The 27,485-nt window shown below is 37.9% G+C and overlaps 1 protein-coding gene across 4 annotated transcripts in view; it reads left to right on the forward strand.

Moving 5' to 3' along the window:
• The window catches only part of KLHL2 (kelch like family member 2), a 125,005-nt gene that overhangs the window by 84,311 nt on the left and 13,209 nt on the right, over window positions 1-27,485 (forward strand). For 3 of the 4 annotated variants that reach the window (XM_030847063.2, XM_060299640.1, XM_030847073.3), the window contains 4 exons: window positions 14,167-14,276; window positions 18,843-18,959; window positions 20,140-20,289; window positions 25,290-25,407. In XM_030847063.2, coding sequence (XP_030702923.1) covers window positions 14,167-14,276; window positions 18,843-18,959; window positions 20,140-20,289; window positions 25,290-25,407 — 495 coding nt within the window. Of the gene's footprint in view, window positions 1-12,844; window positions 13,003-14,166; window positions 14,277-18,842; window positions 18,960-20,139; window positions 20,290-25,289; window positions 25,408-27,485 lie in introns of those variants that run through there. The other variant, XM_070045604.1, reaches the window with a different exon arrangement.

Genomic DNA, 27,485 nt, shown 5'->3' on the forward strand with positions numbered 1-27,485 from the left:
GATTAAAAAGTCAGACCACAGAGCGCAAAAGAAGCCAAAGTAAGTGACCTATGGCAATGAATAATGTGAGTTTTAGAGGACTGCTTGTATATGTTGCAGGTGAATGGTGTTGGGGTGGATCTATTTGTTTAAAATAGCTATGACGGTTAGACAGAGCATATGGAGACTAACAGATAGCTGGAAATTCAGTTATTAGGGTTTGGGAAAGAGGTTGACTCTGGAATTGTCAACTGTTGACAGTAACTAGGGACACACAAATGTGGATGAAATGGTTAAAGGAGAACAAGCAGAAAATGAAAAGGGGACTTGGGGCAGGCAGGACTGTAGGCAATACCTAGCTTTAGGGAGCTGATAGAGACACACTGAGTAGTTAGAAACGTAGAAAAAAGTGTTATAGAATCCAAGCTAGAAGAGAGTGTTCTTAGGGTGAAACACTGCACAGGGGTTAAGAAATACTAATCTTAAGAAAAGAACTTCCAAAGAACAATTTGAGGGGAAAGTGAGCCAGAGCCTGTGTTTCAACAGATAAAGATGTGTGTGCATCAGTATGTAGAGGCTTCAGTATTAAGGTCTGCTCTAAAGAACTTTAGAGGCCAGCAAGTAAAGGCCAGCAAGGTAGAGCAGTGGCCCAAGTAGGAGAGGATAGCAGATGATTGTTCCCAGAAGTCAAGACAATAAAATGCATTGACTGTTTATAGTAACACTTTTCTTTCTCACTGGGGACAAAAACTAGTTAGGCTTAGTTTGGGGATATTTTGTTACTGTTTGTGTTTTTAAAATTTCAATCACTGATGTTTTCACATGGTTATAAACGTTTTCTGGTCATGGGTATAAGACATCCCTCATTCTTGCCTTCCCTCCCTGCACAACAAATATCCTGTATCCATCCACAAATGAAGGTACCTTTGTGGGAGCTGTGGGATCCAGCATCATACCCTAAAGAACCCAGAAGGAGCCTTGCCCACTGTACGTTAGGCAATAGGCAGGCAGACCTTGGTACTGGCTGTAGATCCTGAAGTGATCTGTGAACTGTTTCCAGTCCCTCTTGACTGCAGTCTGGGAGCCCCCGGAGAACACTGAGCCAGACTGTCCCCCACAGATGAGAGAGCCTTCCTGGAAGTCCAGGTTTCCAGAGGAGATGATACAGCATTACATTGGAGCAAAAACAACAATACCAGCACAAGTTTGGACACGCTGGAGAGGGTGAGAGGAGCAGTTTGACCTCACCTGTGTCACCCCTCCCACATGGCAACACAGCTTAGTGCCAGGAGTGCCCTTTCTTAGTCCGTGATTCAGAAATGAAGGAGAGATAAAGACTTTCCCAGATGCAAAGATTGAGGGAGTTCATCACCACTAGTTCTGCCATAAAAGAAATGCTGAAAGGAGTTCTTCAAGCTGAAATAAAAAGGCAGCTATTAATAACATGAAAACGTATGAAAATATACAACACACTGGTAAAGGTAAGCGTATAATCAAATTAAGAATACTCTAATACTCTAAAATAGTGGTATAAGGTTGAAGGATAAGAGTATTAAAAAAAACTATAGCTACAATAATTTGTTCATGAATTTACAATGTAAAAAGAGGTACATTATACATCAAAACCCATAAAAGGTGGGGGGGGAGTAAAGGGGTAGAGTTTTTATATATGATTAAAGTTAAGTTGTTATCAGCATAAAATACATTATTATATCTATAAGATATTTTATGTAAGCCTCATGGTAACCACAAAGCAAAAACCTAAAGTAGATACACAAAAGGTAAAAGAAGGGACTCAAAGCACACCACTATAGAAAATCATGTTTACTAAGGAAGACAGTGAGAGAGGAAGAGAACAAGGGAACTGCAAAAATAGGCAGAAAACTGTAAGTTGGAATTAGTAATATCTTACCTATCAATAATCACGCTAAATGTAAATGGATTTGATTGGAGAATCAAAAGGCATAGATTGGTTGGATGGATTTTAAAAAACAAAAAAATAATATATGGTGCCTACCAGTGTCTCACTTCAGTTTTGAGGTCACACATGGGCTCAAAGTGAAGAGATGGAAAAGATATACCATGCAAGTGGAAACCAAAAGAGTACAGGGGTACCTCTACTGATGTCAGACAAAATAGATGTTAAGCCAAAAATGGTAACTAGAGAAGAGAAGGTCATTATATAATGATAAATGGTTCAATTCATCAAGAAGATATAACAATCATAGATATATATGCACGCAACATTGGAGCACCTAAATGTATTAAGAAGTACTAAAAGATCTGGAAGGAGAAATAGACAATAATAAAATAATCTTCAGGAACATCAATACCCCAGCTTTAATCAACAATGGATAATCATCCGGACAGAATATCAACAAGAAAACATTGGACTTGAGCCGTACTTTAGACCCAGTGGACCTAACAGACATATTCAGAACATTCTATCCGAAAATAGCAGAATACACATTATTCTCAAGCACACACAGAACTTCTCCAGGATAGACCATATGGTAGGTCACACAACAAGTCTTAACAAATTTAAGAAAATTAAAATCATACCAAGTATATTTTTTGACTACAGTGGTATAACACTATAAATCAGTAACAGGAGGAAATTCAAAAATTCACAAATGTGTGGAAATTAAACAACACAGTCCTGAACAACCAATGGGTCAAAAAAAGAAATTTTAAAAAAAGAAAAGAAAACAACTGAAAAGAAATCAAAAAGGAAATTTAAAAATATCTTGGAACAAACAAAAATGAAAACACACCATACCAAAATCTACGAGATGCTGCAAAACCAGTTCTAAGAGGGAAGTTAACAGTGATAAATGCCTATATTAAGAAAAAAGACCTCAAACAACCTAATTTTGTATCTCAGGGAACTAGAAAAAGAAGAACAAACTAAGCTCAACGATAGCAGAAGGAAGGAAATAACAAAGATCAGAGTAGAAATAAATGAAATAGAGACCAGAAAAACAATAGAAAAAGGTAAGTGAAATTAAGGCCTGGTTTTTTGAAAAGATAAACCAAATAGACAAACCTTTAGTTAGACTAGGGAAAAAAGAAGGTTAAAGTGAATTAAAATTAATAATGAAAGAGGAGACATTACACCTTATACCACAGAAATGCAAAGGATTGTAAGAGACTGTAATGGATGTTTATATGCCAATATAACCTCGAAGAAACGGATAAATTCCTAGAAACATACAATCTATGAAGACTGATTCATGAAACAGAAAATCTGAACAGACCAATAACAAATAAGGAGATTGAATCAGAAATCAAAAACTTCTCAGCAAAGCAAGTCGAGGACCAAGTTGGCTTCACTGGTGAATTCCATCAAACGTTTAAAGAAGAATTAACACTAATCCTTCTCAAGCTCTTACAAAACGTCAAAGAGGAGCAAAACTCTCAAACTCATTTTACAAGGCCAGCATTACCCTGATACCAAAGCCAGATAAAGACATTACAAGAAAAGATAACTATAGGCCAGTATCCTTGATGAATACAGATGCAAAAATTTTCAAATATTAGCAAACTGACATTAACAGCACATTAAATGGGTCATACACCATGATCAAGTGGAGTTTATGCATAGGATTCAACATATGCAAATCAGTTAGTAAGGTACACCACTTAATAGAATGAAAGATAAAAATTATACAATCATCTTAGTAGATGCAGAAAAACCATTTGACAAAGTATAGCATCCTTTCATGAGAAAAACTCTCAGCAAATTGCGTATAGAAGGAACATACTGTAACATAATAAAGGCCATATATGGCAAGCCCACAGCTAATGTCATACTCAAAAAGCAAAATGTTGAAAGCTTTTCCTTTAAGATCAGATATTAGACAGGGGTGCCCACCATTACCACTCCTATTCAACATAGTAGTGGAAGTCCTAGCCAGAGCAGTCAGGCAAGAGAAAGAAATAAAAGGTACCCAGTCAGAAAGGAAGGAGTAAAATTGTTTGTTTGCAGATAGGATCTTATATGATATGATCTCCACCAAAAAAAAAAGAACCTGTTGAAACTAATCAACAAATTTATTAAAGTTGCATGATGCAAAATCAGCACATAAATCAGTTGAATTTATATATAGTAACAATGAAATATATGAAAAAGAAATAAAACAGCCCCATACACAATAGCATCAAAAACAATAAAATACTTAGGAGTAAATTTAACCAAGGAGGAGAAAGATCTGTACATTGAAAACTACAAGACTTAGATGAAAGAAATTGAAAAGGATGCAAATAAATAGAAAGATATCCTGCATTGATGGATTGGAAGAATTAATATTGTTAAAATGTCCATATTACCCAAAGCCATCTATGGATCCAATGCAATCCCTATCAAAATTTCAGTGGTATTTTTCACAGAAATAGAAAAAAGATCCTGAAATTTTAGTGGAACCACAAAAGAACCCAAATAGCCAAAGCAGTCCTGAGAGAGAAGAACAAAGCTGAAGGCATCACACTTCCTGATTTAAAACTATATTACAAAGGTACAATAATCAAAACAGGGTGGGTACTGGCATTAAAATAGACACATAGACCAATGGAACAGAATTGGGAGCCTGGTAAGAACCCCCTTGTGGACAACCAACTAGTATTTGGTAAGGAAGTCGAGAATATTCAGTGGGGGGAGTACAATCTCTTCAGTAAGTGGTATTGGAAAAACTGGATAACCACATACAGAAGAATGAAATTGGACCCCTATCTTACAACACTTAACTAAAATTAACTCAAATAGATTAAAGACTTAAACATAAGACTGGAAACCATAAAACTCCTAGATGAAAACAGCTCCTTGACATTGGTAATGATTTTTCAGATATGACACCAAAAGCACAAGCAACAAAAGCAAAAGTTAATAAGTAGGACTTCATCAAGCTAAGAAAAAGCTTCTGCACAGCAAAAGAAACAATAAATAAAATGAAAAAGCAGCCTACAAAGTGGGAGAAAATATTTGCAAATCATATATCTGATAAGGGCTTGATATCTAAAATATATAATGAACTCACACAATTGAATAACAAAACATAATTACTATTACTTTTTTGTGGTGAGAACATTTAAGATTTACTCTCCTAGAAACTTTCAACTGTGTAATGCATTATTGTTGATGGTAGTCACCATGCTGTATGTTAGATCCCCAGAACTTATTCATCTTGTTACTGGCAGCATCATCTAAGTGGGTTTTTTTTTTTTGCGGTACGCGGGCCTCTCACTGTTGTGGCCTCTCCCGTTACGGAGCACAGGCTCTGGACGCGCAGGCTCAGCGGCCATGGCTCATGGGCCCAGCCGCTCCGCGGCATGTGGGATCTTCCCAGACTGGGGCACAAACCCATGTCCCCTGCATCGGCAGGCGGACTCTCAACCACTGCGCCACCAGGAAGCCCCCAACCCTGTTTTTTGAAGAGACTGTTCTTTCCTCTTTCAGTGGTCTTGGCATCCTTATCAAAGATCATTTGACTATATACACAAGGGTGTTGAAAGGTGTATATTGAAGAAGTCTCCCTTTCACCCTTGTCCGTCATTCTCCCTTACCCCCCGTCTCCTGACAAATGTAGTTACTAGTATTAGTTTTGGGTTTTTTTTGTTTTGTGGGGGTGAGGGAGGCTAGGTAATCTATTCATATGGTTCATATAACAGTAATATGTACCAAGCTATCCACTGAAAACATTTGTTTCTACATCTGTCCTACTTCTCTCCTCCTTAGGTATGCCCTCCTCTATAGGGAAGTGTTTTTATTAGTTCCTTTTATACTTTTCCAGTGTACATGAATCTATAGTGTTATCCTTCCCCTTTCTTTACACAAAAGGTAGCTAATATTCTGTGTACTCCTTCGGTAGTACCTTTTCTGCCCTCAAACTGGCAACATTTCCTGAAACTCTCTTCATAGCATGAACTTTCTTATTCTTTTTTATAGATGCAGAATATTGTGTAATTGTACCATTTTTAATCAATGCCAACGAATTAACTCTTTTGCAGTTATTAAAAACAATGCCGCAGTGAATAACTTGGAACGTGTTATTTTGTAACTGGTCAAGTGTATTTGTAGGATGAGATTTCAATATTGATGTCTGTAGAGCTTGTACTAATTTATACTCCTACCGGCAGTATGAAATAGTACACAGTTTCATAGTAGGGATATGTTTTGGGGTTTTTTGTTTGGTTTTAATTTTGATCTTCATGGTTTTGTAGCTTGAGGCCAGGGAAGAAATGTTCATATATAATTTTTTTAGCAGTAGTGGTAATATTAGAGCATTTAACAACAGGAACTAAGCAGCAGAGAGGCAAATAATGATTTGTATAAAGAACACATAAAATGACAGGTAGCACTAACCTTCTTGCCTTTCTTCCTACAGAGTTCCTGTGAACAAATTTCTATCTAAACATGTTTTCAGTTGCTTTTGGTGCCTAGAAATTTGAATATACATATAGGAATCGTAAAATTGAGAACTGCCACTGTCAGTCATTACAGGTTCATGTTATTTTAATGTTTTAGAAACACATGCAAGATTTTACCGATTCATTAAAGGTATTGTTAGGAGTCCATGCTTTTTTTTTTAATATGTATTGGGGAAATGCCTTGCCGTATTGTACGTGTCTTGCATTAGTTGACTAAAATTTGTGATCTCGTCACACCCAAAGCTCTTTCTTCTGAGATGGCCTAGCGATTCCCTTTATAAATGTGGTTTGAATTTTATATGTTCCCATAACAACTTTGTAAAGCTCCTTTTGCCCTTACAGTTTTGACAACAGGGTTTTTTCCTCCAACAGATACAGAATTATACTTTTTCCCATTCAAATGACAAGACTTGCTTTATTTTAGTTCAAGAGAATTGGTTATAGGTACTGTAAAACAAACCACTTCCCATTCTCCTTACCCCAAAGCATTCTGAGGCATAAAACTGAATGGAGGTGGTAGCTAACAGACCGATTTCAGTATGCACATGTCTGTTCACCTGCACAGATGTGCAGTGGTTTCTCTTGATTGTGGATCCTGTCCATGTGGTAATACTACTCTGTATTTCTCACAGTTGTTCTATTTCTAGCCCACAGTCAAAAAGCAGGATGGTTTGATGGCAACAGTGGAACTGTCATCTTCAGCATAAGGTTTGAGAATGACCATTGTGAAGGTAGCAGATTAAACTACACTATAATGTCACTTAGAAAAGAGTTTATTAGTATATTATTTAGATGTGCTATATGTGTTCTCTTGGCCATTCATTAAAACTATCTCATTAACTGAGTAATAATGAATTCCTCCTCTATTCTCAGTTTCCAGTAGTACTTGCCAGAAGCTTAAATCACCAAAGTGTTTTTCACTAAAATATTTTTTTTTCTTATAGCACAAGGGTTACAAAGAAGAAAAGAGAAATGTTATATGCTTTTGAAAATAATGTAATAGGTTTGGATGCTACTTCTTTTTGTAGATATTAAAAACATTTTTTTTAATTGAATGAAAGATTCTTTACATTCTGTAGTGCTTTGCAATTTCCAAAAGTTTTCCTGCCATAACAAAATACCACAGACTGGGTGACTTAAACAACAGAAATTTACCTCCTCATAGTTCTGGAGACTGGGAGTCCAAGATCAAGCTGCCAGTAAGGTTGGTTTCTGGTGAGACCTCTCTTCCCACCTTATAGATGACCACCTTCTCACTGTGTCCGCACATGGCATTTTCTCTGTGCATGCACACCACTGGTGTCTTTTTATAAGGACACCAGTCCTATTGGATTAGGGCTCTCTTATGACCTCATTTAAATTTAATTACCTCCTTGAAGGATCTATCTCCAAATACAACCACATTAAGGGTTGTCTTCAAAATGTAAATTTTGGGGGAACACAATTCAGTCCACAGTAGTAATCCATAATGTCCAACAATGAGCAAAGAGGTATCCTAGGAGAGATATCCTAGGAGTAGTACTTTGATAGAGACTTAGAGCAGGCAACTGAAACTTTTATTGTCTAAAACTGGGGGAGGTAAAGGCATGAAGGGCTGGCTTACACGTCTTCACAAGCGTGTGCTCACACTCAACATGGGTTAAGGATACCCCACGTGGGTGTGACCAAGGAGGAGTCTTCAACAGATAGATTCCTTCACTTTTCAGAAGAATCTGGGGAAGAGGAGGTGGGAGAAGATGCTGGTATGACTATACAGTTTCCCCCACAACACCTCAACTTCCTTTTATTCCTACCTGATTCAGTGGTTCCAGGACCAGGGCTGCAGTTGCAGGGGCCAGAAGCAGGGGTGATTCCTAAGCAAGAAACCTTAACTGTACTTCTAAACTTTTACGTCAGGATTCCTAAAGGCCTAATGTGATAGACTGTGCATTCACCCCATCTGGCAAACTTGGGTTTGACAGTGAATACAGCTGTATTACCTAGTGGTTGAGATAGACCACTAGTTCTATACCTATGGAATGATACCCTATGTAAATGGGAGTGGGCTGAAGGGGAAGCATTTGCTAGATGGTATTGCTGCTGGCAATCTGGACCAGCACAGTAGCCAAACCTATTGTCCCTTCCTGTCACTTCCAAAGGTGGAAAAGTTAAAATTCAATGAGAAATGGAGAGAAGCTCCCAAGACTGAACCAGGAAGAAATAGAAGATATGAACAGACCAAGTAATGAAATTGAATAAGTAATTTAAAAACTCCCAGAAAACAGAAGTCCAGAATCAGATGGCTTTACAGGTGAATTCTATGAAACATTTAGACAAGAGTTAATACCTATCCTTCTCAAACTATTCCAAAAATTGCAGAGGAAGGAATACTTCCAAAGTCGTCCTGTGAGGGCACCATCACCCTGAAACCAAAATCAGACAAAGGTATCACAAAAAAAGAAAATTACAGACCAATATCACTGATGAACACAGGTACAAAAATCCTCAACAAAATACTAGCCAGTCGAATCCAACAATACATTAAAGGATCATACACCATGATCAAAAGGGATTTGTCTCAGGGATGCAAGGATTTTTCAGTATCCACAAATCAGTCAGTGTGATACACCACATTAACAAATTGAAGAATAAAAACCATATGATCATCTCAGTAGATGCCAAAACCGATTTTGATAAAATTCAGTATCCATTTATGGTAAAAACTCTCCAGAAAGTGGACATAGAGTGAACGAACATACCTCAACATAATAAAGCCCAAGTATGACAAACCCACAGCTAACATCATACTCAATGGTGAAAAGCTGAAAGCATTCCCTCTGAGATCAGGAACAAGACAAGGATGTCCTTCTCACCACTTCTTTTTTTTTTTTTAATTTTTTTTTATTTTTAAATTTATTTATATATTTATGGCTGTGTTGGGTCTTTGTTTCTGTGCGAGGGCTTTCTCTAGTTGTGGCAAGCGGGGGCCACTCTTCATCGCTGCCTCTCTTGTTCGCTGCGGAGCACAGGCTCCAGACGCGCAGGCTCAGTAATTGTGGCTCATGGGCCCAGCCTCTCCGCGGCACGCGGGATCCTCCCAGACCAGGGCCCGAACCCGTGTCCCCTGCATCGGCAGGCAGACTCCCAACCACTGCGCCACCAGGAAAGCCCCCTTCTCACCACTTTTATTCAACATAGTTTTGGAAGTCTTAGCCACAGCATTCAGAGAAGAAAAAGAAATAAAAGGAATCCAAACTGGAAGTAAAACTGTCACTGTTTGTTTGTGGGGTGTTTTTTGGCTGCGTTGGGTCTTCGTTGCTGCGCTCAGGCTTTCTCTAGTTACAGCAAGTGGGGGCTACTCTTGGTTGCAGTGCATGGGCGTCTCATTGCGGTGACTTCTCTTGTTGCAGAGCATGGGCTCTAGGCACATGGGCTTCAGTAGTTGTGGCACACGGGCTCAGTAGTTGTGACTCGCAGGTTCTAGAGCACAGGCTCAGTAGTTGTGGTGCACAGGATTAGTTGCTCCACGGCATGTGGGATCTTCTCAGACCAAGGATCGAACCCGTGTCCCCTGCATTGGCAGGCAGATTCTTAACCACTGCGCCACCAGGGAAGTTCCAAAACTGTCACTGTCTGCAGATGACATGATACTGTACATAGAAAGTCCTAAAGGCTACCCGAGAACTATTAGAGCTCAGTAATGAATTTGGTAAAGTATCAGGATACAAAATTAATATACAGAAATCTGTTGCATTTCTATACACTAACAACAAAGTATCAGAAAGAGAGATTAAGGAAATAATCTTATTTACCATCACATCAAAAAGAATGGATGCTACTTTTAATGTTTTTAGTTTGATACTGAGTGAATTGGTTAAAGTTTTAAGGTTGGTAGGATCATGCAGAGCAAGCATGGACTGATAAGAAACAATAGGATCTGGAGACCAAGGCTTCAGAACATATAAAATAACAGACAATTGGCAGTGTCAAGCGTAAGCTGTTCTGGAAACAGAGAGGGTTGGGCCAGGGATAGTGGCCCTAGGATAACCGTGAGTTCTGCTGGTGTGTGGGTTGAAGTCAGGCCATATAAATTATGTGAATTGTTGTAGGTAGGTGGGTAGGTGGAATCTTCAAGTTTAGTGGGAAAGATCAGTAAATGCTCAAGTTAGGTGACATTAAATTAAGAATATTATTCACGGGACAAACCTGTGTAACCAAAGACATTTAAAATATCACTCGTGCCCCAGAGTGCCTTACAGTGACTGAGCCAGTCATCTGGTGTGTCTGGGTGCCTGGGGTGTATTAACCAGCAAGAGTCCTGCCAAATTGCCTGTCAGTTAATACAGCAGAACATTTGAAGATTCATACTGTTCATATAAATAGAGAAAAGGCAGGCCTTACAGTAAACTAATTTACTCCTGATGTTGCCAGATACTGCCCTCCATATTTAGTGATGCTCTACATAATTGCCAAAACCTTTTCAAGAAAGCTTAATGTGAAGGGGTAAACATTAGATACCAATACCTAAAGCTTTTACTGAGGAGGAGAGGTTGTTCAGGTAGAAAGTAGAACATATGTGAGGGTTGGAACTATTTAAAAATATGTATATGACTTTCTACAATGAAAGTTCCTTTGAACATTTCATCTTTCTCCACTTTTCATTTAGACTAGTTTTTTTGTAATTGGTGAGGGTCCTCAGGTTCATTTGTTTGAATAACAGCTATGTTATGGTTTTCGCAATGCCATCATCCCTGTGTATCCTTGGGGGACTGGTTCCAGGAGACCCGCTGATACCAACATCTGTCTATACTCCGGTCCCCTGTATAAAATGATGTAGGATGAATACAGTTGAGTTTCACAGCCCTGGATATGGGAAGGTCGACAGTACAGTTGTAGTAGTTGACTACTTTTCCTGTCCTCTTAACCTCCTTTGATCACTAGTAAAGAGTACACAATGAATTTAGAGCCCAAACTTGACTCTGGATAAAGTTTACTAATGCCCTTACTTATAAATGTAAGTAATTGATTATTTTTAAAACGTTACCAGGTTTGTTTTTTAGTAAGTCCATTTTTCTGATTAATGAGGCAAGAGTCTAGGGTAACTTATACAGTCATGATATAGAAAAGTTACGTTCTCTCTGTTGTGTTTGTTACCACTAGAGATTTCTTTTCCCCCATGAAAAGTATAGGGAGGCCAGTAATCTCTTTCTCTGATTCAGATTTTAAAACTGTAAAAGAAGCTTGGTGCAAAATCATTACAGGCCTATGTTTGGAAGTGAAAATATTTCTTTATGTATAAAAAGTTCTGAAATGATTTTTTTGTGTAAACTTCTTGTGAGGTCAGGAACTATTATTCAGTTACAAATTAATCATTTATGTTGTTCTTTATCAGTGCATTCTTTTTTAACTAGTAATATTTGTTAGAGCAGTTGTAGTTTTATAGACAAATTGAGTGGGCGGTGCAGAGAGTTCTTCCTGTTCTTCCTACAGTTTCTGCATTATTAACATATTGCATTAGTGTGGTACATTTGTTACAGATTATGAGCCAATATTGATACATTATTATTAACTGAAGACCATAGTATATATGGTTCACTGCTTGTGTTGTATATTCTGTGGGTTTTGACAATGTATAATGGCATGTATCCACCATTTTCCTCAGACTCAGAGGTTGCTTCCTCAGCCGTGTCCAGTCTACTAATCAGCCCATCAAAGACATTCTTCATTTTTCTTATCGTGTTTTTGATCTCTAGCATTTCTTTTTACTTTTTTCTTAGAATTATCCATCTCTCTGTTTACATTGCCCATCTGTTCCTGCATGCTGTCTGCTTTATCCATTAGAGCTCTGAGCATATTTATCATAGTTGTTTTAAATTCCCAGTTTGATAAATCCAGCATCCCTGCCATGTCTGGTTTGGATGCTTGCTCTGTCTCTTCAATTTGTGTTTTTGCCTTTTAGAATGCCTTGTAATTTTTTTCTTGGTCGCCAGACATGATGTACCCAGTGAAAGGAACTGCTGTAAACAGGCCTTTAGAGATGTGACAGTGAGATGTGGGGAGGGAAGCCTTCTGTATTCCTATGATTAGGTCTCAGTTTGTTAGTGAGCCTGTGGCTCTGGACTGTGAACTTGACAAATGTTTCTCAGGTTTCTTTCTCCCTCCCTAGGTGGGACAGGATGGCTGGAGTGGGTTGGAGTTGGGTGTTTCCCTTCCTTGGGTTCAGTTAGGCTCTGGTTAACTAGTTTCTCCTGAGGGCAGGCCTTATTAAGAACACACTGCTTTGGATATTTCAAATTGTTGAAATTCATTTCTCCTCCCTCTACCAGAAGCCAGAGGGGATTCTTCTCTCATATTTACTGTGGAAACCTGGTCGAGCTCCTGGAGGAAATCTCACAATATTGAGGGGATCCCCCTATGACTGGGTCCCCCTGGAGTTTTTAACTCTCAGAGTTGTCCACGCTGAGATTTTCCTACCCTCGCACTGATTCGCATGCGGTTTCCACTTGTGAGTCTCTTTCAATCAGCTGCAGCTCCCTGTGTTCTCCTGTTGATCTCTCCAGTCTTGGGGGCATTGCTTTGCTCTGTGTTCTCTGCAAGGGAAGCCAACTAACCCTTTTTATGGTATGTTGAAACATACATTTGAAATGAATCTTTTATTTCACCTTAGAAAAAAAGGCTTTGAAAAAAATTACTATTAGAATATAGTTAATTGTAAAGACCTAGAAAATACCTAGAATTCCTAGCAGATTTTTACTTTAGAATATAGGGATCACAATACAATAAGAGCTAAATTATTGAGTCTTTACCCTTTACCACACACAGTTCTAGATGCTTACAAGCCATTAATTTATTTAATCCTCACAGCAATCTTGTTATGTAAGGTATTTTTATTATCCCCATTTTATAGATGAGGAAGCCAAGGGTTAGAGAAATTACAAAACTTTCCCAAGGTTTTACAAACTAGCACGTGGCAGAGCTGGGATTTGACCACCATATTTCCTTGTGAGCTCACGCTTTAAAATGAGAGCTAGATTTGGAGGAAAGGATACTTTGTAAATGATTAGTTTTCTTTTTTTTTTAAGTTTTTAAGTCATTGATTATACTAATAGTACCCCCTCCCCCCCCTTTGGAGGAGTGGGTATATTTGTGAAATCAAAGAAAGGGTTTCTTTTTCAGTTTTAAGAATTCCTAATTTCACTGGTTTCTGGAAAGGAATTGAGGGTATAAAATAGTGTAACTTGATCCGCAAGTAAATTGCTTACATAGAATTCAGAGTTATCTATTCAGACTGACCAGCATTTAAGATTTCCTTGTTTAGTCTTTAGTTTTCAATTAAAGCAGCTTCCCCTCCTTACCCCATTATGTCCTAAAGCCCTCTAATGTTTTACATAATACATTTAAGTGTGTAAATAATAACACCATGTACTTTATCTGATTTATGTAATCAAAAGGTTTTACAAATTTCAACACTGATAGTCTTATTACCAGATAAGAAATAGATAGATGTTTAACTCTAAAATACCCTCTTATAAAAACAGAAGTGATTCAGCGGAGTGTACAGTAAGGCTACCTTCCTGCCTGTGCTTCCACTTTGTCACTCAAGTACAGACCACTTCCCCAGGAGAGTTTGTTTGGGTTTGTCTTGTTAGTTCTTGCCTTAAGGAAGTACACTTGGTTTTCTCCTTCATAGGTTAGATTAGGAAAAACCCTCTTCTTTTTTAAGCAGTTTGAAACTATGGTAATAGAATGTGGTGTTAATGGGTTTTCTTTGTAACCTCCAAACAGAGCAACATTTTGCAGATGTCGTACTTAGTGAAGAATTTCTCAACCTCGGCATTGAACAAGTGTGCAGCTTAATCTCGAGTGACAAACTTACCATTTCTTCAGAAGAGAAAGTAAGTGTATTTTTCTTTTCCCAGTGTACAGTGATATAGTATTTTTCCTTTCTTTCACTTTGTTTTGTAACTTTGTGATCCTGTATGTGTAGTGACAGCCAGTGATCTTTGATCTGGAAGTTGAGAAACTCCGCTAGTTGACTTGTTGGTTGGGTAAATAACTGTGTTCTCACCCCTTAGGAGCGTCCCTAAATGGTTAGACACCAGAGTTTTGTGCTTGACCCCACAGCAAGAGCTTGCATACATTGAACTATCTGAAACAAAGGGCCTTTGGGGAACTGGGTTTCTTCTCACAGCTAGATACCAGGGAAAATTGTGATCTAAACATAATATTCTCAGACTTCCCTGGTGGCACAGTGGTTAAGAATCCACCTGCCAATGCAGGGGACATGGGTTCAAGCCTTGGTCCGGGAAGATCCCACATGCCGTGGAGCAACTAGCCAGTGCGCCACAACTACTGAGCCTGTGCTCAAGAGCCCATGAGCCAAAACTACTGAGCCTGTGTGCCACAACTACTGAAGCCTGCATGCCTAGAGCCCATGCTCCTCAACAAGAGAAGCCACCGCAATGAGAAGCCTGCGCACAGCAACAAAGAGTAGCCCCCGCTCACGCTCAGCACAACTAGAGAAAGGCCGCATGCAACAACGAAGACCCAATGCAGCCAAAAATAAATAAATTAATTAATTAATAAAAAGAAGCCACTTCAAAAATAAATAAATAAATAAACATAATATTCACAAACCAAAGTAATTTCACCATCATGTGAGTTGGACGAAGTCACCCAGGTGGCAAAGTTTAGCTAGTTCCAGACTGACCTCTTCCTTCAGACTGGCCCCTGCAGCTTACACCCCACCCTCTCCATGTGTCCTTCCCCCTTTCCAGAGCCCTGTGCAGCTGCTTTGTCTGGTTGTAGCCTGTCTCTCCGAAGTTGGGGTTGCCTTTTTCAACCACCTGCACCTTTTGTATCGGTGGAGGGAGAAGCTTCTCAGTGGGTTTTATTCTTTGGGTAGGTTTTGTAGCTTGTGGGAATCAGGGGGCAAAAGCTTATGAACCTGCAGTGTTTGGAGGAAGTGAAACTTGAGTTTTTCCTTTGTGTGATTTGTTGTATAAACTTTGTTGTTCTTTTCCTCAAGGATATTCATACTGCTTGGGGCAAAAAGACACATTTCTTATAATATTTACCAAATAAAAAAATATGTGAAAGTGGTTGTGAAATGTATAATCTTAACACCCCAGAAATATAGAGGAGAGGAAGACACTACTATTCATGTTTAATAGATGTGTGTTGAGTGCGTACTGTGTACCAGACACTGCCATTGGAGTCCTCCATACAAGAAGATTGCAAAATAAAATCCTTTACTCATGACTAGAGGGACAAGCAGTGGGGTAATAAATGATCACGGAATGCTGTAGAGGGTCCAGAAGGAGCCTTTAATCATTCCTTGGATACAGATTGGAGTTAAGTGTGGCTCAGATGTATGATCCAAATTTTTAAAAGTGCATATGAATTTGCCAGGGAAACAGGGATGGGTGGAAGGAGAAGGGCAGCCCAGGTAGAGGGAACAGAATATGTAAGTGTAAAGAGGTGTGAAAGAATGATTGCATTCTTTTAGTTCACTACAATTAGAGTTTACAGTATGTTTGGCACAGTGGTAGGAGATAAGGTGGGAAGATGACATAAAATACCATCTCAGCCATGTTAAAGAAAATTGACTTGGACTTCCCTGGTGGCACAGTGAATAGGAATCTGCCTGCCAATGCAGGGGACACTGATTCAAGCCCTAGTTTGGGAAGATCCCACATGCAGCAGAGCAGCTAAGCCCGTGTACCACGACTACTAAGCCTGCTTTCTAGACCCCACATGACACAACTACTGAGCCCGTGTGCCGCAACTACTGAAGCCCGCGCACCTAGAGCCCATGCTCCACAACAAGAGAAGCCACAACAAGAAGCCTATGCACTGCAATGAAGAGTAGCCCCCACTCACCACAGCTAGAGAAAGCCCGCACACAGCAACGAGGGCCCAACACAGCCAAAAATTTTTTTTAAAAAAATTGACTTTATCCTGGTGATGAAGAGCCTCTGAAGGGTTCTAATCAGTAGAAGAGTGCTATGATAATGCCTTCACTGTAGAAATGTCATGGAGGCTGTTCTGGTTTTCTACTGCTGCATAACAACCACCCCAAAATGCAGTGACATAAAACAACCATGTCGTTATGCTCACAGTCTGTGGGCAGAATTCATGCAGGGCACATAGGGACAGCTTGTCTCTGCTCTGCAGTGCCTGGGGCTTCAGCTGGGTTGGCTTGACAGGTGGCATTATTCTACTGGAGCCACATACCCAAGGCTTCAGTCCCTCTGCACATGGCATCTTATGTTTCTGGAACACCCAGGATGGTTCCTTCACTCGCTTGTCTGGCTCCTGGGCCAGGTATTGGTTGGTAGCTCACCCTCCCCACCCCCCTTCCTCTCTATGACTGGCTTGGGTCTCATAGCATCTCATCTCCAGTAATCAGACTTTTTACATGACACCTGGCTTCCCCCAAATGAGCATTTCAAGAGACCAGAGGCATCTTATGACCCAGCTTCAGAAGCCCCACAGCACTGCCTCCACAACCTTCTGTTGGTTACACAGGGCCAGCTTAGATTCCTGTGGGAGGTTACTACATAAGGTGTGGATACCAGAGAAGTGGTTTATTAGGGACCATTTTTGGCGACTAGCTCCAAAGTGGTGGTGTGCAGAATGGACCAAAAGTGGGGTGAGGGTCATATAGAAGGATGTTGAAGTTACCAGTGAGCAATAGGATCTGGCATAGGGTGGTAGAAAGAGGGGTGGAGAAGAGAAGACAGAGCTGAGAAATAGCAGATAGAATTGACAGGACCCTCTTTATCTTCTAGCATCTGGCACATAGAGGTACTTGGTGACTGAATGAATTAAAGAGGCTCATTAATTATAATGTAGATTATTTTTAGCTGCTTGCTCTATACCTGCATCAAAATAACCTATTTTTTGCTTCCTAGTTATTCATTTACATATCATCAGACATTTTCTACAACCCGTTAAAGATTACTGGGTTGTATATTCATCAGTCTGGAAGGAAATTATGTAGTCAAATACTGTCTTCATAATAGCTTATTAGCTTTCTCATACATATATGTTGTAATGCCCTTATTATTTTGATTATTTTTAATATAAAATATTATATTTTAATACATTCTACTGTTGTGACAAAAGAGAGTTAATCTATTCTGCAGATCCTTGATTTAGAAGTATATGGTCCAGCATTTGTTTGTAAACCCAAAGAAAAAGCCAAAAAATGAGTTGTTGCTAAGAGTACATGATTTTCATTCCAGATATCACTTTGCTTTATTATTTTGGGTGCTTTATTCAAAAGGGACTTTAGATTTAAATCTAAGTAAGTAGAACCAAATTCAATTTGGAAAGGTTGTCAACAATGAATTAGATCATATATCATCAAATTATCACCGCTACCACTCAAGTTCAAGAAGATTAGATAATGTACTTGATGAAATATGTAGTAAATACCCAGCAAAAAGTACTCACTAAATACATAAAAGTACTCAAGTACTTATTAAAGTACCTACTAAATTAAAAGTAGATCTACCATATGATCCAGCAGTCCCACTTCTGAGTATGTATCCAAAGGAAATAAAAACAGAATCTTGAAGAGATACCTGTATTGCTGTGTTGGCTGCAGCATTTTTCACAATAACCAAGATGTGGAAACAACCTGAATGAATGGATAGAGAGGTGCTATATACACACAATGGATTATTACTCAGCCATAAAAAGAAGGAAATGCTGCCTTTTGTGACAACATGGATGGACCTTGAGGGCATTATGCTAAGTGAAATAAGTCAGAGAAAGACAAATACTGTATCATCTCACTTATATGCAGACTCAAAAGTCAAACTCTGGGCTTCCCTGGTGGCGCAGTGCTTGAGAGTCCGCCTGCCGATGCAGGGGACACGGGTTCGTGCCCCCGTCCGGGAAGATCCCACATGCCGCAGAGCGGCTGGGCCCGTGAGCCATGGCCGCTGAGCCTGTACATCCGGAGCCTGTGCTCCGCAACGGAAGAGGCCACAACAGTGAGAGGTCCGCGTACCGCAAAAAAAAAAAAAAAAAAAAAAAAAAAAAAAAAAAAGTCAAACTCATAGAAAGAGAGTTGAGTGGTGGTTACCAGGGGCTGGGAGTAGGGGAATCTGGGAGATGTTGGTCAAAGGGTACAAACTTCTAGTTATAAGATGAAAAAGTTCTAGAGACCTAATGTGACTAACAATACTGTATTATCTAAAAGTTCCTGAGAGTACCTCTTAAATTAAGTACATACTAAGTACCAAATGAAAAAAATAAAAAGCAAAGAAAGAAATGGAGTGGATGTACTTTTCAAGTGCATCATAAGTCAGGATTTGAAAAACTTGAGCCATGGATTAAACTTGGATGTCTTAGCAAGAGTTGTATACAAAATGTAATATTGTATTTTATTCAGATGCTTTGGTACATAACTCATTACTTATTTTTCTTTCCCCCATATTTTCGGCAAGGTATTTGAAGCAGTAATAGCTTGGGTGAATCATGACAAGGATGTAAGGCAAGAATTTATGGCTCGGCTGATGGAACATGTACGGTTACCTTTACTTCCTCGGGAATATTTAGTTCAGGTAAAAGCATTTGCAAAACACATGAGTACACCTACTCCATGTCACTGGGCTGACAGCATGTAGATTCCTGTTACACAGTGGTAACTAGGCAGAGGGCAGTAAACGCACCTGCTGTCCTTGGCAGCTGCTAACTCTTGGGGCAGTTCCCTGTCTTACAGGTTTGCTTCTTCCCTGTTTCTGATTTGAGTAAGCAAGTACTAGAACTTATGGAGGCAGTATTTGTGGTGACTTAAGTACATGTAAATAAATGCATTTGTGGCTCTGTGTCACTGCTCTGCATCTCCTTTGCTTTCCTTTTGATAGCCTGCTCTGACTGCTCTGTAGAAATGGAATTTTGATGTTCAACTCAAATACTTTTTAATTTTCCTTCACAGTTCCAGTGGCTTGCATTTGGTTTCTGTCTTTACTTCTAAACTGAGGAAAACCAGGTTATTTGAAATAAATAGCAATAAATGGATCTTTAGTAGTCTCTGAACAATTTTAAATTTATTGTTTTATTAATATTCTACTAGGAACATTTCAACATTTTAATTTATAATTGAAACCATGTATTGAAACATTTCTTTATAAGGAGATTAGATCTGATCATTTTAGAATTTCTTGAAGCCTCATTATTTGTTGTAATTTGTGTAATCATTGGTACTCTGCCTTTAAGAAAATGAACAGAAAAAATCTGTCCTGCACTTGACGTCAGGGATAGCAAGGACAAGTTTTATTTGTGGTGTAGGCACATTGTTATAAAGTATTTTGAATTCCTTTTCCGGGTATTTAGTTTGTGCTTTAAAAAGACATCTTTAATTTATAAATATTTCCTCCCCCACCTGAAGGACTCATTATCTAAATTTACTTATTTTTCTTACTATTTGGCTTAATGTTTAAAGATAACAAATAGGTGAACATAATATTATCCAAAGATTATTCTGTAGCTGACATTGAAGTATATAATTTTCATTGCAATTCTTCTTTATTACTTATAAATATTTTGCTCTGCAGACCAGATACTTGAGCATTTGGGGGCATCATTTACTTTTCTTTTAGTGATATTTATAAACTTTCCTCTGTAACTTTTAGACTGAACCAGGGAGGATAGTTATTGCTTTTTTCCTCTACTTTGTTTCTTTGTCAGTCTTATCATGAAGTAGCTATCCCCTCATGGGGTGGGTCTGATTTCTTCTTCCAGAGGGTTGAGGAAGAAGCACTGGTGAAGAACAGCAGTGCTTGCAAAGATTACCTCATTGAAGCTATGAAGTATCATCTGCTACCAACAGAGCAGCGTATATTAATGAAGAGTGTCCGGACCCGACTGAGGACACCCATGAACCTTCCCAAAGTAGGATCTGCTGTTCATACTTGTTACTACCTCATCTGAAAGGCCCATAGTGAGGCTGTTAATATTTTACTCATCTGATTTTCCATGTGCCCAGGAATTCATTGAAGTGTATATAATTCAACTTCTCTATTAATTTTGTCTGTGGAGGATGGGGATTGTTTGACTCACTTAATCTTTATAAACTACATGATGTCACTCTTCTGGAACAGAGGCAACTGGTATTTGTCCCTTCTGAGTTTTTTTTAGCTCTTTACAAAGGTTTCTTTGTAAGCTACATGTTTGGATAGTAACTGAAAACCGACTAGTTTCACAGAATTGCTAAGAACTTAGGATGCTAGCTTGTTCCTTTTGTTCCTTCCTATTGTCTGTTGTGTACTATTTGATGGTTCACTCACACATCATACATAGTCATTTCAGTGTAGATTTTCCATATGTTTTCCCAGATCTCCAGTGTTCATGTAATTCCTCTGTGAAAGTTCATATTCTACCTTTATCTTTTTAGTTGAAGCCATTCATGTCTTACTGATTTAATTTTCCTTACGAATAACCCCTCATTTCTGTCTCTTTGTTTGCAATTCCTTCTGCTCTGTTTGCATCTTTACAGTACTAGGAGACCAGCACTTTAAGCACCATTTTGTGTATGGTCTAATCAGAATGACCCATAATATAATGCTTTTATTTATGTATTGATTTTTAGCTCTCATGTGTGTTTGGGGCAATGATGAATTAAGAAATAAGAATTAATCTGTTATCCACTGTTTTCTTATATCACCTTTAGTTATTACTTTACCTTTTCATTAAATTAAATCTTTTAAATTCTTTCACTTTAATGCTTTTATTTAGTGTTTTTTCAATTTTATTTTTTTTTGGAGTCTACATTTTAATTGCTTCAAATCCATATTAGTAGTGTTTTTCTGTTTTGCCCAGTGTTAACAAGAGTTCTCAATTTAGAACCAACTGTATTTTGCCAATGTGCTACTCCCTCCTTTTTTCTAGATCATTAGTAAATATTTTAATTTAAAATGGACTTCAGTACTTTCCCTGGTGATACCTCATTAGAAATACCCACTTACCAACATAGTCCGTTTGTAGGAAGTTTCAGTCTATATGATTATGTTTATTATCTAAGCCAAAAAGTAAATAATTTGGCACATAACATCTATTGAGATTCAGGATCATATAGATTCAAATTTGGCATGCTTTTTTTTTTAACATCCCTCTGCGTGTTACTCATCGTTTCATAGGCTCCTGGAAGTTCAAATGCTTTTCTCAAAATATTCTAAATTTTTACTGAGAATTATTATCACTTAAAAAGTATTTACAAGGCACTCACTTCCTACCCTATTTTGAAAATTGGTATTTGCCGTTTTTAAATTTTCTGATTTCTCCTCAGTTCTCCAAGATTTTTCAAAAATAATTGTAAGTGGCTCAGTAAGTACATTAGCTAGTTCCCTTAACACCTTAGTATGCATGCCATCTGGGTCTGCTGATTTTATAAGTGTTCACATTTTCCAAATACCCTTTTACCTCCTTTTATAAGTAGCCATCTCTATAAGTCTTCATTACTTCATATTTGTCCATATTATTTGGTGTCAGTTTTTGTTCTTACAAAAAAAATAGATTTATAAAAGTTGTTCATAGGCTTAGCCCATTCGAATTATTATTTCTTTTATGCTGGTCTCTTTAACTTCCTTCTAAATAGCTTGTTTTATCTTTAATACTTTTTAAACATTTCATATTTATAAAAGGTCTCTTCTTAACTTGCATGTTCCCTCTGCTGGCATCTTTAGCTTTGCTATCTTTAGCTATGCCTTAACCTTTAGAGTGAAAACTAATTCTCTTCTAATTTCTGTAATAAGCATGTCGCTTTTGAAAACATTCTAAAGAGTCTTTGGTAAAATCCTATCAAGTATTTTCTCTTATGTAGAGTTGTGATCATCTGTTCAGTTGACACTCTCCGGGCTTCTCTGGTTGTGGCTTTGGAGTGACCCTCCTAACTGTATTAAACTTGCGGTTTCTCAGTTCTTTAGCTCTGATTTTGTGGTGGGTATGCTGATCCATGAAGGTTCTCTTCTGTTCTCTCAGGGTGGCTGGGGAGGAGGGTTGCAGACCTGACAGGTAGCAGGAAGCTACTCAGCTCCTGATTTTGCATTTGCATAGTCTCTCCTCAAAGTTTATTTATCTGCACATGTTTTTGCAAAACTGCTTGTGTTGGACACGTTTTTCAGTAGCACTGTTTGTCATTTTAGAGTGGTTGTACTCAAGATTAATTCTAAATAGGTAGGTAAGAATGAGGCAAAGATTAATTTCTCTTGTGACATATCATAATCATGGTAAGACCTATGAGACAAAATGTGGTAGCAATGCTGGAATAATAGATAATGTTTCTACCATGACAGTGACTAATTAGGCTCTGATTCTGTGGACGCATACTAATTTGCATCAAAGATCTTTTTATATCTCAGATATTATTTTATATCTCAGATATTATTTATATGACGATATTTTGTATCGTCAGTAAACCGTCTTGGGATTGTGTAAGGCACTCTTGGATTTGGACAGTATAATGAAAAACTGTATATGTTTTGCTACTGTGCTTTGTTGTTAGCTTCTTTTTATCTTTGGAATCTGTATTTTTACAAATGCAATCTTATTATTTCTATATATTTATTTTTCTTTTTTTACCCAGGATATCTATTAAGATTTCCAGTTGGAAAATTATGAAACTTGGTATTTCAGGAGGCAAAACTAATATTTAATAGGTGAAGAAAATGAAAGAACAAAGTTTAATTGATCTACATTTCAGGATGGTCACTTGAATTTGTGTAACTCCCGACCCCTTGCCTTCCTTAAATACGTCACATTTAACTTTTCCATACAACTGTCTTCCCAGTTTTCTATTCCTTTGCATTAGCATAAACTAGTATGATGTTTCTCAGATCAGGCGTCACAAATAATTGGGGTGTCAGAGTCATGACACCTCTTTTGATGCTAGTAGCACAGTGGTTTTTATCACCGTCTCTTGATCTCATACAAATATCCCTGCTCTCCTGCTCTTGTCTTCCCATGATACATTCTTCCTTTCCCCATTATCTCTGATTCCTGGAGTTCCAAATCCTCACCCCATTTTACTTCTCTTGGGTGAGTAAAGAACAGATATTACTACCTTTCTGTATATTCGGTAGCACATATTCCCTTCCATCCTCATTTTGATCTACAAGAAGTGAACTGTTGTGTGGAAATCACAAGATTCATAGTTGAGAATCATGAAATCTAATAAACCATATTGTTTCTCAAGGATTATTTGAAAAGTATTCCCTTTAGAGATTTTTTTAAACTGATCTTCATCAGAGATGTTAACCAAACCTCTTTCAACTGTTGTCTAACTGCCGGGCAGAGTTTAAAAGTTAAGCACAGGTAGGTCTTCTATAGACCTCTAGATACAGGATTGATCTTACTGTCTGTTTCACCTCTGTGATTTCATAACCTTGCCCCTCCCTTTTTTCCCTTTGGGATTAGGAGGGAAGGGTATTGCAGATTTTCTTTGTTAATTCTTCCTTTTATTTATTTGTATTCAACACTAGAGGAATGGCAGGTCAGAAAAAATATTATATAACTGTGCTACATTCAGTCTTCTTTTTAAGACCTTTAAAATTCTTTATACTTTCCAGTAAATAAATTACTAAAATAGGCTTCTTTTCGGAAACAAGATTTATTCTGATTTCTGTGTACCCATCTTTCTATAGTTCCAAGTACAGGTAGGTCGTTGCTCAGTCAAGGTTGCAAACCTTCCCTTTTTGTATGCATGAGTCATTCCATCTTCTGTTTGTTTTCATTTTTTGTTTCTTTTGAACATCCGTTTTTCCTGTCATCTCACTTTTCCCTTGACAGGTCCTTGCCATTCTTTACAGTGTTACACACGTGACATCATTAACTTATACGTTCTTCTGAATTGACAGCTGTGTTTTCAGTGTTTCCAAAGAGTGCCCAGTGTGCCCACTTATACTCATTAAAAGACAAACACATTGATTGCTAAATCCCATCTATCTCTCAAGGTTCTACTCCCTCCAGGAAGCTTTCACTAAATTATGGCTATGTTTCATTTTCTGATCAGGAATAGCAATTAATGTCTATAACTAATCATAGCTTTCTGGTCACATATAATTGTATATAGTTCTTGAAGTACTTTAGAGTCTTGTCTCCTTAGTGATATCTAATAGCTCTTGGGGGTAGAGTCCCTGTCTTACATTTCTTATGTAGAACATCTTAGCACAGTTCTGATCAAATATGGAAGATAGGCACTTAATAAATAGTTGTTGGATTGAATTGAATTGAAGAAGTTTATGGACCTCACTTATTCTCAGTGCTGGACTATGCTTCATTCATTCGTTATGATTTCTAGTATCTCCATTATCTGTCCTCTTGGTTGTTTTATTTGTGGAGCATCCAGGGAGGTCTCTTTACTTGACATCTGGGAATCTGTCTCTCTTGTGAACTCCAATTCAATTAGTTCTCCTTTTTCAATAGGTTTTTTTTTTTCCTTCTTCCATCTTTCTTTAATACCTTATTGTCCTTTTCATCTCACCTACCCACTAACATAAATTTCACTTCTGTCTGCTTTCCTAGATTGTGGAGATCTAATCCCTGGTCATTACAAAGCTGGGATCTAGTTTATAGCAAGCCCTATGACACTGCAGCCTTGCCAGTGCTGACTGCCTGCTGTTTTTGGCTTAAATACTGCTTTTGCTTGAAGGATCAGAAACTTAGTTTCTGATATCCTTATTTTTGACTAAATGTGCTAGAAAATAGAATTGTAGTTCTAACATACATGTGTCCCCTTTGTTGATGTTTATTAAATGTTGATGAGGTGGTTGTTTTCCCCCAGCTCCCCCTACCATCTTCATCCTAATATTCTCCATGTCATTGTCTTTGTAAGACATTTTAAATCCCTGAACATGCAGTAGTTGTTGGTTCAAGTGCCTCTACTTCTGCCCTTGCAGTTAATGGTGGTGGTTGGGGGCCAAGCACCAAAGGCTATCCGCAGTGTGGAATGCTATGACTTCAAAGAAGAACGATGGCACCAAGTAGCAGAATTGCCTTCCAGGAGATGTAGGGCAGGTAAGCATCATGCATTGCGGTCATTTCCCTATTGCTGGGTCATTGGGAGCTTCTCTCTCAGGTCTTATTTTATTAGCTAGAAGAATCTTTATTGGAAAAGCTTTGATTAAAATAACCATGTGATTACAGAGTGATTGAGGAGCCCCGTGCAACTCATAAGACATCGATGGGGATAGCTGCTCTGTCTTCAATTTACATATTCTTTATACTAGATTCTCTAGTATAAAGTGGAGTAGCTAGCAATTTGCTGGATATTTTCCTACTTACCTTTGCTGAAGTGTTGAGAATTCTTAAGGTTGGGACCCTTGGTTCTAAGAGATTCCTGACTTAGCTAATAAACCACAGTTTCCTTCTTCCAAGCATTCATTTTACAAACATTTGTTGAAATAGACTTTATTTATCCAAAACTGTAATCAGAAGAGGCAGTTGCAAATTCTAAGGATTCTTCCTGTGACTCAAACCTGGATCCATAAATCATAGCTCCCATAGCAAATGAGTTCTAAGTGTAACAGAACATTTCTACCATGGTAGTCCTTTAACAGTATATCCTAGAAATTGTTACATAACAGCATAAAGTTAACCCATTCCTTTCGAGCTGTCTAGTATGTTGGACAGGGATCTGGATGTAGTATAATTTTTACTAGTTTTTAATTGAACATTAAAATTGTTTTTAATCTTATGTTATAAATAGTACTTCAATGAATTCCTTATACATATATTATTATGTATGTATGCTAATATATTTTAGTGGGATAAAACTCTAGAACTAGAATTAATGATTCAAAGAGTATGCAAGGAAGATATACCAATTATTACTTCCACTAACAGTAAAATATGAAGGTACAAATTTCCCTACATACCCTATAACACCTTATAATTAAATTGAGTTTTGCAATCTGGTAGGTGAAAAATGCTATCTCATTATCTACTTTGCACTTTTATTATGAGGAAAGTTAAACATCTTTCTGAATGGTCAGTTCATGATTCTTGCCATTTTTTTATTATACTATTTTATTGATTTAATACGTTAAGGGAAGTAGCCTTTTTGTCTGTCATTTGTGGTGTGAATGTTTATTTGTATTAATCTTTTATCTTCTGACTTTACTTGCATTATTTTTGTGTTATTTTGGCCATTTAACAATGTTACTTTTTATGAATTCCTGTACATCAGAATTTTGTCCTTGGACTTAAAGATTTGTTTCTTGTTTAGAAAAGTGTTACTCACAAATTATTTGTGTGTGTGTAATTCCCTATTATTAATGTCTTATAAAACTGTGATGCAGTTATCAAAACTAAGAAATTAGCATTGGCATATTACTATTACTTAGTATGATATTCTCTGGGTCCACCCATGTTGCTGCAAATGGCAGTATTTCATTCTTTGTTATGGCTGAGTAATATTCCATTGTATATATAACACATCTTCTTAAACCAATCATCTGTTGACGGGCAGTTGGGTTGTTTCCATGTCTTGGCTATTGTATTGGGCTGGCCAAAAAGTTCGTACAGGTTTTCCCATAAGGTTACAGAAAAACCCAAACGAACTTTTTGGCCAACCCAATAAATAGTGCTACTCTGAACACTGAGGTGCATGTATCTTTTCAAATTATAGTTTTCATCCTTTCCAGATATGCCCAGGAGTGGGATTGCTGGATCATATCATAGTTATATTTTCAGTTTTTTTTAAGGAAACTCCATACCATTTTCCATACTGGCTGCACCAATTTACATTCCCACCAACAGCAGGGTTCCCTTTTCTTCACATCCTCTCCAGCATTTATTATTTGTAGACTTTTTGATGATAGCCATTCTGACCACTGTGAGGTGAGACCTCATTGTGGTTTTGATTTGCATTTCTCTAATAATTAGAGATGCTGAGCGTCTTTTTCATGTGCCTGTTGGCCATCTATATATCTTCTTTGGAGAAATGTCTATTTAGGTTTCTGCCTATTTCCTGATTGGGTTGTTTGGGGTTCTTTTTTGAATAGTATGAGCTATTTGTATATCTGGGTTATTAACCCCTTGTCAGTCACATCGTTTGCAAATATTTTCTCCATTCCGTAGGTTGTCTTTTATTT

The sequence above is a fragment of the Globicephala melas genome, chromosome 5 (genome assembly GCF_963455315.2).
Source record: "Globicephala melas chromosome 5, mGloMel1.2, whole genome shotgun sequence".
NCBI lineage: Eukaryota > Metazoa > Chordata > Mammalia > Artiodactyla > Delphinidae > Globicephala > Globicephala melas.